Source organism: Myxocyprinus asiaticus, chromosome 34 (assembly GCF_019703515.2).
Source record: "Myxocyprinus asiaticus isolate MX2 ecotype Aquarium Trade chromosome 34, UBuf_Myxa_2, whole genome shotgun sequence".
NCBI lineage: Eukaryota > Metazoa > Chordata > Actinopteri > Cypriniformes > Catostomidae > Myxocyprinus > Myxocyprinus asiaticus.
Genome location: NC_059377.1, coordinates 25,973,510 through 25,992,633, shown reverse-complemented (window position 1 = coordinate 25,992,633; position 19,124 = coordinate 25,973,510). Strand labels below are relative to the sequence as shown.

General features: G+C 35.0%; 2 protein-coding genes across 2 annotated transcripts; one reads left to right on the top strand and one right to left on the bottom strand.

Moving 5' to 3' along the window:
* Positions 1–4,944: 4,944 nt before the first annotated feature.
* On the top strand, positions 4,945–6,195 carry LOC127425360 (cocaine- and amphetamine-regulated transcript protein-like). Its single transcript, XM_051671282.1, has 3 exons — positions 4,945–5,180; positions 5,419–5,499; positions 5,772–6,195. Exons 1-3 carry the CDS (start codon positions 5,055–5,057, stop codon positions 5,877–5,879), a joined length of 315 nt encoding a protein of 104 aa, XP_051527242.1. The 5' UTR covers positions 4,945–5,054; the 3' UTR covers positions 5,880–6,195.
* Positions 6,196–10,955: 4,760 nt separating this feature from the next.
* On the bottom strand, positions 10,956–17,931 carry LOC127425359 (protein JTB-like). Its single transcript, XM_051671281.1, has 6 exons — positions 17,742–17,931; positions 16,733–16,900; positions 16,581–16,621; positions 16,398–16,489; positions 15,306–15,385; positions 10,956–13,766 (listed from the first exon to the last, which is right to left on the bottom strand). The coding sequence occupies exons 2-6, from the start codon at positions 16,834–16,836 to the stop codon at positions 13,610–13,612; spliced, it is 474 nt and encodes a 157-aa protein (XP_051527241.1). The 5' UTR covers positions 16,837–16,900; positions 17,742–17,931; the 3' UTR covers positions 10,956–13,609.
* Between the last annotated feature and the right edge of the window lie 1,193 nt (positions 17,932–19,124).

Here is a 19,124-nt window from a genome sequence, read left to right as displayed (position 1 = left end):
TATTTTTGTATTGCATCAAGGTTTTTATGATACTAAATAATGGTTAATTTCTGTTTGCAGTGGCTCTGGAGAGCAGCATTAGTAGTCTGACCATCTTCATACAGATAAAACACAACACTCCTATTCATGTAAGTTTTAAGATGTAATTTAGAGAGATACCAATTTCTTTGTTTTCTGCATACTGACAGCAGGTCTATTAAATGTTTCACATATTTACAGGGATCAGCACATCCATCCTCAACCTAATCTTTCATGTGGTGTTCAGACCCCTCAGTGCAGAGAGTGCAGAGAGTCGGCATTACACTGATGACATGGAGATGGATGAAGTGAAGTTTTGTTTAATCTGTTGTATCCAAAAGATCTCACTCAGTTTGTCAGACCAGTGGCAACAAAATGATTCTGTATCTGCCCCAGTGCTAAAATCGTTTAACAGCTTTTCATAGATAATTTTTGTTAAAAAAATTTTTTAACTTATTTATTCATCTTACTTACAGTATGGTTATAATGTTAACTTATAGTTAATGTTAAATGATTTAATGTTTATGATTTTTATATAAATAATATTAATTCTAATGAACTTTTAGGTTATTATTACAAACCTGTGGATTTATTAAGTAAATTCTCATAACTACTAGATTATGAATTGTGTTAATTTTTGCTTGTGTTGTTGTAAATAAACACTATTAAAAATGCTTTACTTAGTAATACTTAAATGTGTTTTATATGGTTATTTCACTTTCTTAGTGATATAGTATATGAACTATTACGTTTGCATATCCATTAAAAGTTCTTTTGATAATAAAACAAAAATAAATTTAAAAACTAAACAAAAACCAAATGTTATGATTGCATTTTGGGAACCCTTAATAGGTTCTATGAAGCGAACGATAGAACCCTTTTGGCTTATTCTTCAGAGCCCTTGAATCTCATCTGTAAGGACTCATATTTGGTTTATTCCAGATGCAGCAGGTCATACATTTTTTATACACCTGGCTCCGCCATGTGCTCCACAAGGTTACAGTAGTAGGCAGGTGAAGGGTTGAATAATAGCCTGCCACTCCAAAGATGTGGAACTGTGGCAGCTCTGACACTGCTGAATTATGCAAGAATGAAGCAATATTGCATCCATTCCATTAATACATGAAACATTCTACATTTGTTGTTGTTTACTACTAAGACAGACTTTCATCTCTTATAAAAGGGCCCCCTTCATGAAATGTTTAAATTTCACCAGATAGATAGGCTAAAATATCAGTTAATGCACTATGAACTAACATGAAAAAACAACGAACAGTTGTATTTTTATTAACTAACATTAACAAAGATTAATAAATTCTTTAAAAAATATATTGTTTATTGTTAGTTCATGATCCCTAATGCATTTACTAATGTTAACAAATTGAACCTTTTTGTAGTGTTACTAATTAATTAACTGTACTCGCAATTAATCGACAGCAGGATGATAAAAGACTGATTCTCAGATGTCTGATCATTGATTGGACAGTTTTATGACCTATGGATGTAGATGTTTGAACACAGTGGTTACAGCCTTAATAGTTACCGGAAAGGAACGGATATGTGTTGGAACTTTTCAACAAGATTTCATGGGGTTCCATTAAAATACATACTTGTACTCTCAATTTGTCATCTCATTGACCTTTTTAATTATGCAGAATTACCACCTTTATTCAATAAATAAGTTTAATACAAAAAGTCAGGGTGATTTTTTTTTAGTTAGCGACTTTTCAGGGTGATTCCGTTTGGTGATCTGTAAATCACACCACACAGGTAGCAAGTAGCACGTGAATTAATTTTAGATTTAAATTTCAGGGAAAACACATGTGCAATATTAGCTTTGTTCAGGTGACAGAACTGTTAATCATGTACTCTAAGTATAGATGAATTCCCTATGGACTTGTAACTGACCAAAAGTCCAGTCTTAACTGGTATAGATGATGTGAGTCACTTCTACACTTTCATACAAATGAATACGTTCACAACTTCCTTTTGATGGCTGTTCTTTCATTTTCACACGTGTGTGATCTTTGACATGGGAAGATCGAAGCTTTAATTACGAGCTGTTGAAAAGATGAGTGTCTTCCCCCGAGTAGAGAAATGAGACAGGGCGAGGTAGTGAAAATGTCAGAGATCTGACCGCACCTAATCAGAATAAAAGACATTCTCGAGAAGGTGTCTGCATTCTTTCATAGTCTGCTCAAGACTCCACCATTGACATTACAAAAAATTATGTGTATGAATAATGAGAATTCAAAGTACCTAAAATTTTTACTTTTTTCTCATTCATTGTAAGTTTTGGCTATGGTTGAGCTTTCAGTCTCATATTTAATGAACACAACAGGATCTAACTCTCTTGCCCTGTTTCATCAATGCCACATTAATGGCACAAAAAGACTTCATGTAGCCTCAACTTAAATGGGTTAAGAAAATTTCCATTTTACAAATTTAGATGGATAGAGCGCAATGAAATCAAGTTGTGACAAAAAATTTATAGAATTGTGTTGCTTTAGTTCATTTTAATTAACTGAATTGAACAAGCAACAAAAATCATTTTTGAGTCAAGTTTTATTTATTTAGGTCTGTGATGGTTGATAGCTCTTTTGCCATTTATAGCTGCAACCTTTAAGTCCATCACAAATACTTTTCATTTCAGTGACTGTTTTTATATAAATGTTCTGTCAATTCATTTAAGATGCCAAAATGCCAACATACTGCATTCATACTCAATTCTTCACCCCTTGACAAACAGTTTGAACATTTCCAGGAAAACTTGATGTGCAAAGTTCAGAACAAGACAGTGCTGGATAGCAATTGACAATTTAGGTTAAAAACAAATCAGTTTTATTCTGAGAGCATTGACAGACATAAAGTGGATCATAGAATAAGAGTGTCTTGGCCTGATGTACCATGAATGGTGACTTTGAAATTGTGCAATACAAAAAGAGAAAAGAGTAAATGGAATACGAAATGAAAAAAGGTCACAAAGTCAAGGTTTTTGACACCTTGATAGAGTTAACATTCCATGTGTAAAAATACATGGGTGATGTAATAATACTTCTGAATATCTTGATACTTCACTTTATCTACATAGATAACTGTATTCTGAATATGTTGATTTGAGATAAACAGGTGCCAGTTAGAGGTTTAACCCTTCATGCATCACTGATATTGTGACTAATCACTCACAGGGGTGTTCACAATATCTTTCATTGAAAGCTCTTGTTTTTGCTCTTTTCTAATATTTCAGTGTATATCTACTGTTGTTGACATTTCTATAATTGTATGTTTTGTAAATAATGTTTAAGAGGACTTTCTGTACAATAATTATTTAGGAGAAGAACAAGATGGGTCTTCTGCTTAGGATGAATCTCTTTTGATAGCATTCCTCAATTGTGAGCCACTTGTAAGATAAAAGTGGCTAAATGAATAAATGTAAATAGGCCAAAATGTAAATTATGATAAAAGTGGTGATGCTAACTTTTTATGAAATTTGCTTGCAGAGTCATTTTTGAAAAAGAAACGATTACAAGGACACACTGTAATTTATGATCTTGGTTTTATTTACATACTATATGCTTAGTCTGATCATGTCTGTAAGTTGCTGTTTTTATAAAACAGTGGTACACCCATTAAGAGTAATAAATAAAAAAGGGGTCTTTTATTCATTAATTGTTTTTGCAACTGAATTCTGTCCATTAATATAAAAGGCCAACATCTCAATCCTCCAGCCTTTGAATTGGTAAAACCATTTTCTAATACAAGAGTTAAAACTAAATGTAGAGTTTCTGTAGACTTCAGACATGGCAGTGCAGTGTCGCACTAATTGAAAAAAATATATATTTTTTTATTGAATATTGATGGAGCCACATAATTTGTGTGAAAAGAATAATAACAGAAATTGATTAAAATTCATGTTTGTTTAAAAGGTGGGGAGGGAGACTTTTTACCCCACAAAATCTGTCAACTTAGGCAAATACATTTGAGTAACAAATTATGATAAAACTATTTCAAAATAACCACTTCAGAAAAGGGTTAAACATATTCTGTTAATTTCAATCATATTTGGCATTTCAGAACATCTCAAATATTCTATAAACAAATGAATCTCCATTGTGATTGGATCAGTCAATGTGAGCCTACTTTGAACATTTTTCAGAACAAATCTATTTTTCATTAGCTACATAAATTTGCAACATTTTGCAACATTTTAAATATTAAATCAGATTACCTCAAATCAAACTTTAGACAATGCATGCAAAGATCTCAAGGTTCAGGAATATTTTGCAGTGTATTGTGATAAACAGGTGTTAAGGAAATTACTGTGGTAGTTTTTGTTGCTGTTTAGTGCTTTGAGAGTCAATAATCCATAGGCAAAAAAGACGTCCGTACACTATTTATAGAAGAGAGACATACATCACTACATGCGAGATAAGTATAGTTTTACTGAAGGTCAAACTAGTGTTTTGGGAGAGAATAAAATCAAAAGTGCCTTTTGCCCCCGGGGGGGGGGGGGGCCTTTAGCCCCATTGTACCCTAATCAGTGTACAAGTAGACTAATTCTAATAAATATCTTTGTGAGAGTAATTTTCTCATTATTTCCATGAGTTTGTTTAACGATTAGCCTATATAGATTTTTAAGAAATCGGTCATTTCATAAATCACAATTCACAAAAGAACATTGTATCCCCTTCTGCATTCCACTTTTCTTTCTCTCTCTCTCTCTCTCTCTCTCTCTCTCTCTCTCTCTCTCTCTCTATGGGACGTGTCATTCTTGACCAAAATACTGACTCACTAGTTCTAAAAAAAAAAAAAAAAAAAAGGCTGATTACGGATGTGGTGACGTTACATGAATACATCAGGTAGCAGGAACTCAAATCGTATAAATAGAGAAAGTTTCCCAGCAACCCATTGAAGCAATAGCAACCACTAGCAAGAGCACAAGCACCGACAAAAAACGCTGGAATCTCAGAAACAGAAAATACTACCTAGTAAATTGGACTTTATATCTATTTATTCGCGGCAAAACATTCAGCACCATGGACAGCGTCAAAGCGGCGGTATACCTGAGCGTTTGCCTGTCGCTGTTGTGCGCCTGCCGAGGTCAGATGTCACCGGACAACCAACTGTCCTCGCATGAGGAGCAGTTCATCAAAAGAGACCTGGTAAGAGACTAAATGAGAGTGTTAAGACTGCACACATCGTAGAAGTGTTAGAAAACTCAGTTCCTGACTACTGATTTCACCTGTTGATGTAAAAACTTTCACAGGAACCCGAAAAATATTTGATTTGGATAGTATGGCAAAATAGCACCGTTCAAGTATCTTAATGGCATGGATTTAAACATTTGAAGTTTTCCGTAAATATTTCTTTCTTTCTTTCTCTCTCTCTGTTTATACTCAGGCTGAGGCGCTCGAGGACCTTTTGGATGGAGATCAGGACAATCGGATATCTGTGGAGAAAAAAGCTAGCGTCATACCAAGGGTAAACAAATTAGACTTTTGAAAGTTTTTCTATGGGCCGTTCACACCGAACGCGTATTGCTCCGTCCCCGCTGTTTTCCAATTGTTTTTCTATGTAAACATGCGCTGGACGGACGTCTTTCGCTGTGCTTTTCAGCGTCTCGCGTCTTTTTTGTAACGCTGTGTAAAGTTAAATAGAATTTCAACTTTGCATGTAGTTATGTATATGTGCTCGGGTTGAACAGCCCCTTAGTATAGGTTTCATCATTTGTTGTTGTGCACCTTGTCTCGTAGTGCGACGTGGGGGAGCGCTGCGCCATGAAGCATGGACCACGCATCGGGCGACTGTGTGATTGTCTGCGTGGAACCGCCTGCAACACGTTCTTCTTGCGCTGCTACTGATGGAGCTCGCGCGACTCTCTTCCTCCTCAGGCAGCACTGTGCAAAGAACTCATGACACCAAGGCTTGCGACACCTCATCTGTTTAACGGTTGCATTCTACATGTTAAACTACATACTGTAGGTGGTGTACTGTATTGATACTGCTGTATTGTTCGTAATTCTACATATAAGACATATTTATGATCAAACGTGCATATTTTTGTTAATAAAATGTCTTTAATGCTCACTGTTTGCGCATATTGCAACTGTAAGTTTATCATTTGTATATGTTCAAATAAAATCGTAAAACATCGGTAGAAAAAGGTCTGAATGGAAGTGTATTATTCCATGTAGTAGCTACTTGCTGGTGCAATAGTTTATGATCAACAGGTGCCAATTAGAGAGATGTAACTCAGGGATAACTCGAGTTTTACTGCTGGAAATCGTGTTAATTCATTCGAATCACCATGAATCATTGGATACTAGAGAGACTTGTAATGTCCCAAACGACTAGGCTATGCAAACCTTCTGCTCACTTCTTGAAGAGATTTACAAGGATTTGTTAGATTAATGCTGTGAGTTCTATAATTTAGATTACAATATCCAAGAAGGAGCCGTTCACACCTAACGCCTGTCCACGCTATTTTCTTAATTGTTTTTCTATGTAAATTGTTTATCTATGCTGTTTTTTCAGCGTCTTTTTAGACGCCGTGTTAAAATAACACCTGCATTCTGCTCTGTTCGTGGCGATGCGTCTGTAGTTTTTTAGGTTCTGTTCCATGCCCCAGAGCATCTCTCTCTAATGTTGGATCTCTCTCTTGACAGAGCAGAGATAGCCTACTATATTGTACAAATCAGTGCATTTAGTTTTAATTAATCTGAAGAAATGAGTAGGAACGCAGTATGTTGTCATTTTGGCATCTTAAATAAATTGACAGGATATTTATGCAAAAACAGTCACTGAAATGAAAAGACATTTTGATGGTCTTAAAAGTTGCACTTATAAGTGACAAAAGAGCTATCAACCATCACAGACCTAAATAAGTAAAACTTGACTCAAAAAAATGATTTTTTGCTTGGTCAGTTTACTTAAAATCAACTAAAGCAACACAATTCTAGAGCCTTTTGTCACAACTAGATTTCATTGTGTTCTATCCATATAAAATTTGTTAATAAAGTAATAAGAGTTTCTTAGGATAGACTGATGGACAAAAAGGAGAATGTGTTCTAGAATGAGAATATTCTTATATTCTTGTTAATTTGAATGAATGATCTTGTTAAAATGCCTACTTGTACATTTGATAAAACCTAAAATAATAGCAAAATAAAGGTTGGACTTGACCAGGACTTTAACAGAGACTCCTTCTGTCTCTGATTAAATCCTCTTTGAAACAAATAGGATTAGCATGTGAAAATTGCCCACAGGCAGTGGGGTACTGGGTAGATTACTTCTGAATTGCAATCCGGTACTGATTACAAACTATATGACTAAAATTGCAATCAGTAACAATCTCTTGGATCAAATCTGATTATTTTTGCATTACTTTTGGATTACCTCTGACCTCACACATGTTTATTTGATTTCACATGCATTTGAGTAGGATAATCTATACTACTTTGACATAATGTTGCTTAAATGCATTTAAGAAAATGTACTTAATCAAAATATGATAACTGATATGATTTTAAGTGTTGCACTTGCTATTTGTCTTTTAGTGAGTAAAATAACAATAGACACAAAGGAATTTTCTGGGTTCAATACAAGTTAAGCTCAGTCGACAGCATTTGTGACAATGTTGAATACCACAAAACTTTCGAATCCTCCCTCCTTTTCTTACAAAAAAAAAGTACAGTGAAGCACTTACAATGGAAGTGAATGGGGTCAATTTTTGGAGGGTTAAAAGCAGAAATGTGATGCAGAAATATGCTTATAATTTTATAAAAGCACATATTAATTCTTCTGTTAAAACTCATGTATTATTTGAGCTGTAAAGTTGTTTAAATTGTCATTTTTAGATATTTTAGGGGTTTACAGTGTTTACATTGTCATGACAACAAAGTTGTAAAATTGGATATAACTTTACACAGAAAAGATTAGTAAGCAATTTTATCAAACTAAAAGCATGTTAACACTCATATTGTATATGTGTTGTGGCTAAACTTTTGAAACCATGAGTGTTTTAATGTTTACGGATTGGCCCCATTCACTTGAAAATTCCTCACTGTAACCTAAATTGTAACTTTTTTTAAAGAAGAGGGGCAAATTGAAATGACTTTTTGTGGTACTAAATATTATGTCACAAATGCTGTCGATAGACCTTAACTTGTATTGAACACTGAATATTCTTTAAAGGGCCATGAAACACAAAATCACATTTTAACGGATATGGTTGTTTTAGCCAAGATGGAAGAAAAATATGGTGCGAATTATTCTGAAGAGGATTTAAAAATAAATAAATACTGTCTTCCAGGTTTTAAATTTTTTTTTTGTCTAGAGTCACTGGATATGATGTAGACATAGTATTTCATCAGCAGTGTTTTAGTAAATTGTATAATTAATGGTCATGAGAAGGTCTACTCTAACATACATCACCTGTAGGCTGATTTAGAATTGAAAAATATAAAAGTAAAAAAAGGAGTATTTTTATGAAATGTCATCTAATTACAAGTACTTGATTTTTGTAATCTGATGACGTAATCTAGATTGCATGCAATCCGTTACTACCCAGCACTGCCAACAGGTTATAATGTGGTCATAATTAGAAATCAAAACAAAATTCTTTGAAGTTTAACAATGGATCAAGGTGAGACACATAAGTGAAATTTACATATGAGACTCAACAGTTCTTCGAAAATCCCATCAAGCCGCTCAATTGATCATCATAGTGATCAACCTAGAGTGACGTAGGAGCAGGTTAGAACCTTTAAATCCCACGAGCCTGTACGTGAATCCTCGCGCCGGCGATTTTGACACAAGAAGCACCACTACGTGACTCTAATATACAAAACACCATGTCAAATGTATCTTTAATTCTCGTTGTGCTTCACTATATTTTATACATGTATTCCAAAATAATCTATGTGGACGGAAGACCACCAGACAATGTACCGATGGGACCTTTCATAGACGACGTGACTGAAATGGTGAGTAACAATATTGCGCACGTGGATGTTAGACTCTATTCGAAACCTTCAGAGCTTTGGGTCATCTGAAACACATGCTCTCCATTACAGACAAGACCTGCGACAGGATATCAGCAACATCCTCAAAGACAGGTCGAGCCCACATTGAGGAAAAAGTTTAATCGTCTCCCGGGTGTATGCAGACGTCTGAAAAGGAGGAGGATAACAATTCTGGTACTTGGCTCTTCCAATGCACTATATTTAAGTCCGTATATTGTGGCAAAATTATTGGCATATAATACAGGAATGTAACTTTAGGTATGCAATAGGCCTGTTAAAGAATCATGAAAAGACAGACCATAAGAAAAAACACATATGTTACACAAAAACGACACAGATTAAAACTGTATAAACGCTTAAAAGATTAACATAGACCTTGACAGAGAACCTCAATGCATTATTTAGTTTGAGAGAGGACAGTATAAAGCTAAGAATTGAGAGCACATACGCTGGCGGGCGGCCAAACGTTTGGAATAATGTACAGTGTGACGAGGAAGAGGGCGGGGCCGGGCCGTGAGTGCGCAAGGCCGGCCCCCAATCGGGCTAATCAGCCAGGAGAGGGATAAGGCCGAGCCAGATGCGGCAGTTCGGGAGAGCCACAGGCAGCTGCTGTATGTGTTTTGTGTCTTTTTGTTTCATTAAATATTACTTTGACTGTTCAGCCGGTTCCCATCTCCTCCTTGCCCATCTTAACCTTGTTACATACAGATTTTGCTCTTATGGAAAGAAATTGGTATTTTTATTCACCAAAGTGTCATTCAACCGATCACAATGTAAAGTCAGGACATTAATAATGTGAAAAATTACTATTACAACTTGAAATTTTTTTTCAGAACTTCTTAAACTACTTCAAAGTGTTCTCATCAAAAAATCCTCCACATGCAGCAATGACAGCTTTGCAGATCCTTGACATTCTAGCTGTAAGTTTGTCCAGATACTCAGGTGACATTTCACGTCACGCTTCCTGTAGCACTTGCCATAGATGTGGCTGTCTTATCGGGCACTTCTCACGCACCTTACAGTCTAGCTGATCCCACAAAAGCTCAATGGGGTTAAGATCCATAACACTCTTTTCCAATTATCTGTTGTCCAATATCTGTGTTTCTTTGCCCACTCTAACCTTTTCTTTTAGTTTTTCTGTTTCAAAAGTGGCTTTTTCTTTGTAATTCTTCCCATAAGGCCTGCACCCCTGAGTCTTCTCTTTACTGTTGTACATGAAACTGGTGTTGAGCGGGTAGAATTCAATGAAGCTGTCAGCTGAGGACATGTGAGGTGTCTATTTCTCAAACTAGAGACTCTGATGTACATATCGTCTTGTTTAGTTGTACATCTGGCCTTCCACATCTCTTTCTGTCCTTGTTAGAGCCAGTTCATCCTTTGTCTTTGAAGACTGTAGTGTACACCTTTGTATGGAATCTGCAGTTTTTTTTGGCAATTTCAAGCATTGTATAGCCTTCATTCCTCAAAACAATGATTGACTGACGAGTTTCTAGAGAAAGCTGTTTTTTTTTATACAATTTTTGATCTAATATTGACCTTAAGACATGCCAGTCTATTGCATACTGTGGCAACTCAAAAACAAACACAAAGACAATGTTAAGCTTCATTTAATGAACCAAATATCTTTTAGCTGTGTTTGATATAATGGCAAGTGATTTTCTAGTACCAAATTAGCAATTTAGCATGATTACTCAAGTATAAGGTATTGGAGTGATGGCTGCTGGAAATGGGGCCTGTCTAGATTTAATCAAAAATGACTTTTTTCAAATAGTGATGGTGCTGTTTTTTTACATCAGTCATGTCCTGACTATACTTTGTGATCAGTTGAATGCCACTTTGGTGAATTAATGTACCAACTCTCTTCCAAATCAGCAAAATCTGTACATTATTCCAAACTTTTGGCTGCCATTGTATGTCAAAGAATTTAAATATTCCAGGTTCAATACAAGTTAAGCTCAATCGACAACAGCATTTGTGTAATAATGTTCATTTCCACAAAAAATATTTTCAACTCGTCCGTCCTTTTCTTTAATAAAGCAAATATGGAGGTTACTGTGAGCCTGTGAGGCACTTACAATAGATGTGAATAGGGCCAGATTTTTGAGGGTTTAAAAGCAGAAATTTGAAGCTTAAAATTTTATAAAAGCACTTACACTTATTCTTCTGTTAAAACCCATGTATTATTTGAGCATTAAAGTTGTTTAAATTGTAATTTTTACAGTCATTTTAGGATTTGTTTACATTGTCATAGCAACGAAGTTGCAAAATTGGCTATAACTTTACACAGAAAATGTTAGTAATTTTATCACTCTAAAATTGTGTTAACACTCCTATTGTTTGTCTTTTGGCTATGCTTTTGGAACAGTGAGTATTTTAACGTTTACAGGTTGGCCCCATACACTTCCACTGTAAGGGGGACGCAAGTCAATAATTTTTTTGCGGTAATAAACTTTGTCACAAATGCTGTTGATCGAGTTTAACTTGTATTGAACCTGGAATATTACTTTAAGAAAATTTGGGAGGGAGTAATAATTTAGAGCTAATCGGAGTAAATTGTCACTATCTCAAGGTTCATGTAAAATTAAAATACAATGTACACTGTCGTACAAGCAAACAGTGCAGTTCTCAAGCTTTTTGCACCCCCATGACCTAATTTAGGCTACTTGATTATTTACTGGTATTTTATGTCAATATTCAACTAAATATAAATTCCCCAAACTTCTTGAAATGGTTACTTTTGAAATAGTTCTCTTGTCTGTTTTTATTACATTTTCAATGTATTATTATACATTTTAATCACAAATTATTCACTTTTATTTTTAATATTATCTGCAAACCCCGGTTGGGAAACCCTAGTCAATTGTGTGCATACTTAAATGAAAGACTTGCATTTTTGTACAGGACTATGTATTATACACTTTGTACAGACATCTATTGTGAAGAAAATATATCTTATCTTCTGCCTATTTCTTCCTCCCTAGTGTAACACAGCAAAGTTCTGTTCTGCAATGAGATATTCCCAGCATGGTCACATCTGCTCCTGCCCAAAAGGATCAAAGTGCACTCATTTCTTCTTATGGAGTTTGTAACTTCTCTTTTCTCATGGCAAAATGCACAATTTTCCATCAGTAATTTTGTGACAACATTCTGGACAAATGAAGGCAAACACAAAAATCAAATAAAATTCAAGGAAATATGAAAAAAAAAAAAGTTGGGTTGATTTTAATACATCTTTGCCTTTTCACCCCATCAAAGTTAAGCAACTTTAACATACATTACAATGCAGTCTTGCATATATCATTCAGATGTGAGTACAGAGCTGGTATTTGTGAGATATAAAACAAAGACATCTGATCACAGAGTTTTACATAAAACACTTGCTTTCACTCAAGAGGGCCAAGACTGAAAGTAAAATAATACCATATCCAAATAAAAAACAAACAAACCTGGTAACACTTTACAATAAGGTTCTATTCGTTAACATTAGTTAATGCATTAGGTATCATGCACTAACAACGAACAATAGGTTTTTTTTACAGCATTTATTAATCTTTGGTAAAATACAATTGTTCATTGTTAGTTCATAATGCATGAACTAATGTTAACATATACAACTTTAAAAAAAAATGTATTACTACTTGTTGAAATCAACATTAACCAAGATTTATAAATGCTGTAAAAGTATTGTTCATTGTTACTTCATGTTAACTAATGTAGTTAACTAATAGAACCTTACTGTAAAGTGTTACTAAAAATGTTTTAAATATAGGGCACCTGCAAGTCTCTAAGAAACTGTAAAAAAACAAACAAAAAATAAACAAAAAATATACTCAAAATAAAGATATTTCAGGTGACAACTGCATGTATAAGACTAATAAATTAACTTTTAGGTTCACTGAAGTAACACTGTAATGTTAGTGGATGGATGCATGTTTCAGTTTAGGGGAAATCGGGTGAATGCTATCACTTTCCAAAATATCTGAGCCAAACAACAAACCATCAAAACTTTCAGATTCACTGAAACTCATCCTATCTAACAAAACAAAACCCCAACAAATAATGTCTAGCTTCAGGATTTTGACCATACAGATAATTCTGTTTCAATACTTTGATCTGCTTTAGGATTTGTATAAAAACAACACACACCTCCATTTACTCTCTATGCACACGGCCTTCACAGCATTTTAAATAACAGGTATTTGCAGAGCTGTTCATCTTCTGTTACAAAACAGGGACTGGACAAATGTCTTGCATAATGTTGGTGGATTTGGATGCGTGTTCCACTTTTCAAATTCTTGAAGTTCACAGATAAATAAAAGTCCACTTGACAATCTTATAGGTAAAGGTAAATCCTGCATGGATGCAGCATCCACAAATAATGTCTGGCTGGGGAGTAAGGGCACATTGTACCCAATCAGAGTTTTGTTCTTGTGCATCCAGTAAGATAAAACCAGTGATCAAGCCTGGAAGCCACCATGAACTGTTGGGTTATGCCCTTTGCTGAGAGCTTGTAACACCAGGCCACCTGTCTGGCAAATGTCCTTTAGGTTTTAGTACATTTTGATCTACTAAATAGATTCTATCTGTCTACGAACCTTGTCTGAGGCTTGGCGGTCAAGTGACCGTTGCCTAGCAACCACCAGTATTGCAAAGACTACAGTGAGAGTCAGCATGGTGCCCTCAAATTTCCAGAAGAGGTGCTCCTCCATTTTGGTAGAGCGACAGCTGACGGGAAAACAGAACAAAAGGTAGTACTACATTATTGTAATTTTTCTTAATTTCCAGTTTGAATCTGACAGGCTTTAAGGGATAGCTCACCCAAAAAATTAAAATTCAGTCAAAATTTACTCGCCCTTATGTCGTTCCAAACCCATATGACTTTCTTTTGCGGAACACAAAAATACAGATGTTTTGATGAATATCTTGGTCTGTCTTTTCAATACTATGGCAGTGAATAAGGTCTCACTTTCAAGCTTTAAAAAGGACCTTAAATATATCATTAAAATAGTCCATGCGATGCTCAACATCTTCTAAAAGCATTTGACAGGTTTTTATGGGAAGCAACTCGAAATTTAAGACATTTTAATAATCATACAAGTTTAAAACGTAATTTTTGGGTAAACTATCCCTTTAAATGTACTGTAAGCAAGATTTTGGAGAGAGGGGTGGTCTCATTCAGTGGTGAAAGGCCCCGATATATTTCATATGCAAATTGAAGAACAGGTTTGACGTCATTTGGAACAAAATCTGGCCAAAAAGAAGGTTTTTGCATCAGTTTTGGTAGTTCGTAACAGCTCGCCTAAGGGAACTTTTAGAAAAACTTCTTAACAGCTGCTAAACACCATCTTCCTGCCATTGGTCCACATCATCGGTAGGTGTGACCTGGAGCTCCACCTACTTTGAGGCCGGCAGCTAATTCCCGTTCATTGTGTTCAGTCAGTTTAGATCGGTCAACATGAACACACCGACGTGTAGAGTTTTTAGCGAAGTGGTGCAAATTTATCTATATCTGTATGATCGTTCATCATGCATTTTTTGTTTAATTAGTCTACAAAAGAAATCAAATATACTCAAATACTCTTAAGTGCCCATTTACTCTTGTTTTATATGCTGCTTCACTCCTGTGCCTTCTGCAGTGAAAACCATTCACACATATGCCGAAAGTAAGATATGCCTATCATCATTCTTTTGTCTGTATTCTGAACATTAACACTCTTTTATACACCACTCATTGCAGTTGAAAACAGTGTAATTGGTGCATATTATGGCCAGGTTAATGCATTAGCATCATGAATTCAGAATGTAAACAAGACAAACTGCGCATTTTCTACTGCACACATATTACTTTAAATCATCGAGTGGTTAAAAAAAGCACCGTTTACTGATCTAGTGTTAATTCTACTCATAGAATTAGGCATAAAGCCATTGATAGCACATTATAATGTCACATTAGTTGAAGTTTTACTGATTGTCCTCATATCTAAACGTACTTCTAAACACCTGCCACAGCAGTGTGTCGGGTGTCTGAATGTTTGCAAACAATATACTGTTGCTCGGCGGATTCGAACTTATTTTTACCCCTGAACGAAGAACGAAGAAGAACTTCTTCAGAAGTATTTTGGGGCCTTTAGTCTGACAGATGTTAGTGAAAAGCCAAACATCACTCTCAGAACCTTTTTAATAAAACAAAGCTGAATAAAACAAAGCAGAAAAACATTGTTAGCTGAAGAGAAGAGAGAATATTTATGTTGGAAAACCACAAACCTCTTGTATTCATCTCTGTTAGACTTGGTGCAGTTGATCTTCTCTACATATCCTGTTAGGCTGCATGCTGCTAATGTTTTCTGTGAAGATTACAGAGGGTTTTTAGGGTAAGCAAAAGAAAACATCAATGCATTAGAGTAATTCACAATACAAGTACTCTTCTATAATAACCTCATTCAATTTACAATGGAATAATATAAAGGTCGACCGATAGTGGATTTTGCCAATACCGATAATCAGGTTTGGAGAGTAACGAAATACATGTAACAGGATTACATATTTAAAATACAAAATATAAGTAACTGTATTCCACAACAGTTACAGTTTAAATCATTGGTAATTAGAATACAGTTACATTCAAAAAGTATTTTGATTACCGAAGAGATTACTTTGCATTTTATTGTCATTTGTTTCATTTAATATTTAGTCCTTTCAGATGGAAAACATTTATACATATAAATGATGCGATCCAAAGTGCATTTGAACAGCAGTGAAACACTTTCTTATGATGTGTTACATTCATACGAGCAGACAGAGAAGTAAGTTTGACGTATATTTTCATATTTTGTATTAATAATCGTGATTAAGTCCATAAACAGTGATGGTGACCGTGACTTTGCTCTGTTACAATCCCCTATATTTAAATACTCACCAAATTAAGCTTTTTATAACCTATATATTCCTCACATTAAAGGCTTTGGCCACAGAGAAATATGGAGAAATATATAATAATAATAATAAAAAACTATTGGCAACTATTGCCGTTGATTTTTTCCGATAAACAATAGTTCCAAAGAGCAACTATCAGCACAGTTTAATCGGTAAAACTGATATATCGGTTGAACTCTAGTACTAAATGTGTGTACCTTCTCTGAATCAATCTAATGTAATACCCATTCTACTGCAGAGCGCGTTTTTTTTTTATTTTATTTTATTTATATCAAAGGAGACATACATTTTTATTGCAAACCAGTAGAAGACAACTGCAAGCTAAATCCAGTACAAAGACTTCATTAACCCTACAGCTTACTGAACACATCGAGATTTAACGCTCAACTTTTTTCTTTTACCACCATTCACCCAGAATCTCACCGATTGAAAACCATCACATGCACTGCACTCTTTAGCCACCACAAACTCCTCCATCTGCCAACATGGTGCAGTCACTGCCTTTGTAACTGTAACTGTAAAACAAAAACACAAGCATTATTATTATATCTTCAAATCTCTACTAGGACAGTTGCTAATTAAATCAATTTTTCTTTTTTAAATTACCTGCAGCCTTCTCATCGCTAAGAAGAGCGGCTCCAAACACTCTAGAAATAAGAAAATGTAAACATGTAATGAATACCCATGTGATCACAGCTTTTTTCTGGTGCATAATGCACAGGCCAAGAAGATGAGTCGTAATCTGCAGTTTTCCTCACCTTAGAGACACTAAACCCCAAAATAAGGCATGCAGGGCCAGGATTCGGGGTCTCAGACATGACATGGGGATCCTACAGTCACTCTCCATTGCTCTGGTGCACATGCGTTTATAAAGTAACACAGCTGGTGTTTACTGGTGGTTCATCGTTCAGTAGAGATGAATCTTTCTGTTAGATCAGCAAAAAAAAAAAAAAAAACTAAATACCCAAAGAAGAGACACACATTTTACAATGAAGAGATCAAACTTTCATGGAAATGCTGATAAAGAGGCACATTGCAGCAACATCTTTACAGCTATCGGACTTCTTATCTGGATTGAGATAATCTCATTACTTACGCTATTTACGTGATCAGTCGGAACACATGCTGCGTTTTAAAGAAAACTGCGAGTAATAAACAATAAATGACTTTTTGAATACAATAATAAAGTGACTTTGATAGCAAAACAATTTTGATATTTAATGTCTCAAAACGTAGTGAGCTGCCTACCTAGTGTTAATGCCATAGGCACCAATGATCAATACATGATACATGATCTACCTATGAACAAAATGTTTACAGCATTTATTAATGTTGTTTCATGTTAATTTTTGAAAATACAATAGTTCTTTGTTAGTTTATGATAGTTTATAATGCTTTCACTAATGTTTACGTATACAACTTTGAATTTTAAACAGGATTAGTATGTTGGCATTTAACATTTACCAAGATTAATAACTACAGTAAAAGTAATATTCATTGTTAGCTCACTAATGTAGTAAACTTATATTAACTAATAAACCCGTATTGTAAAGTGTTACCGCATCGTCTCTTCGTGTAGGAAAACACAACGGTAGTATTATATGTAAACGGAGAAACAACAAAGTCTCCGACTCATGCCATGGCAAATGGTATACAGATTTAGAAACAGGTAGGATAATTCACGAGTTACAATTGTATAAACAGTGAAAGTGTGTTCAAGCTCCAGCCAAACACGGTACACATCATCAGCGTCCACGTAGTACTCACCCAACATCACATTATCCGACTGTCAGTACGTTCCCATGACAACATCTCTGAGACGTTTGACAACGGTCAATGATCGATCACTATGGATATGGGTGTCAGTTCTATATAAGCCGTTGGTAAAGTAAAATATCTTTATTTACTGAGACCTCTAAAGACTGGCCTATAAGCCATAGTGAAACAGAGAGAATTACGTCACATCAGAAAGAGGATTTTAAACTTCTCTTATTAAAGTGTGTCGCCGCCTAGTGGAACGGCTCCCGATTTATAGAAACAGTTCATTAAAAAAAAATTAAATTCTCTCAACATGTACTCACTCTCATGCCATCCCAGAAGATTTTTAAAAGAATATCTCAGCTCTGTAGGTCCGCACAATGCAAGTGAATGGTGATCAAAAAGCACATAAAGGCATCTTAAAAGTAATCCATCAGACTCCAGCATTTTAGTCAATGACTTCTGAAGCGATTAAATAGATTTTGGGTGTGAACAGACAAAAATATAACTCCTTTTTTACATCTTGCCATTGCAGTCTTTAGGCATGATCATGATTTCAAGCTCGATTACACTTCGCATGCGCAGAGTGCTAGATGGCACTTTAGGAAGTGTAATCGAGCTTGAAATCATGATCGTGCCTAAAGACTGCAATGGCAAGATGTAAAAAAGGAGTTATATTTTTGTCTGTTCACACCCAAAATCTATTTAATCGCTTCAGAAGACATTGATTAAACCACTTTTTCCTTTTTTGAGGCCTTTATGTGTTTTTTGGAGCTTCAAAGTTCTGGTCACCATTCATTTGCTTTGTGAGGACCTAAAAAGCTGAGATATTCTTCTAAAAATCTTTGTTTGCATTCAGCAGAAGAAAGAAACTCATTCACTTCTGAGATGGCATGAGGGTAAATAAATGATGAGAGATTTGTCATTTTTGGGTGAACTATCCTTTTAAAATCATTTAGGGGCCGTTCACACCAAATGTTTTTCAAGTCTGGTTCCAGAAGTAAAAATCTCATACATTTTTTCTATACTCCGAGGTTGTCCATCGATTGAAGCCATCAGTTATTTTCAACTTTATTGTTTTATTTGTGTACTATTATGTGCTTTTCTGTGTATAGTGAAATTGTTTTCCTATTTAGAAATATAAATTAAAATTATTTGATATAATGAGAAAAAGGCACCACAGACAGCAATAAAAGAAAATTAAAATAAATTACTAGCATCAAACTAGCACAGATGCAATAACATGCAGTATTTTCACAAAGTTTAATTGCATACGTTAAATATAAATGTACACTGGCGGCCAAAAGTTTGGAATAATGTACAGATTTTGTTGTTTCGGAAGGAAATTGATACTTTAATTCACTAATGTGGCATTCAACTGATCACAAAGTA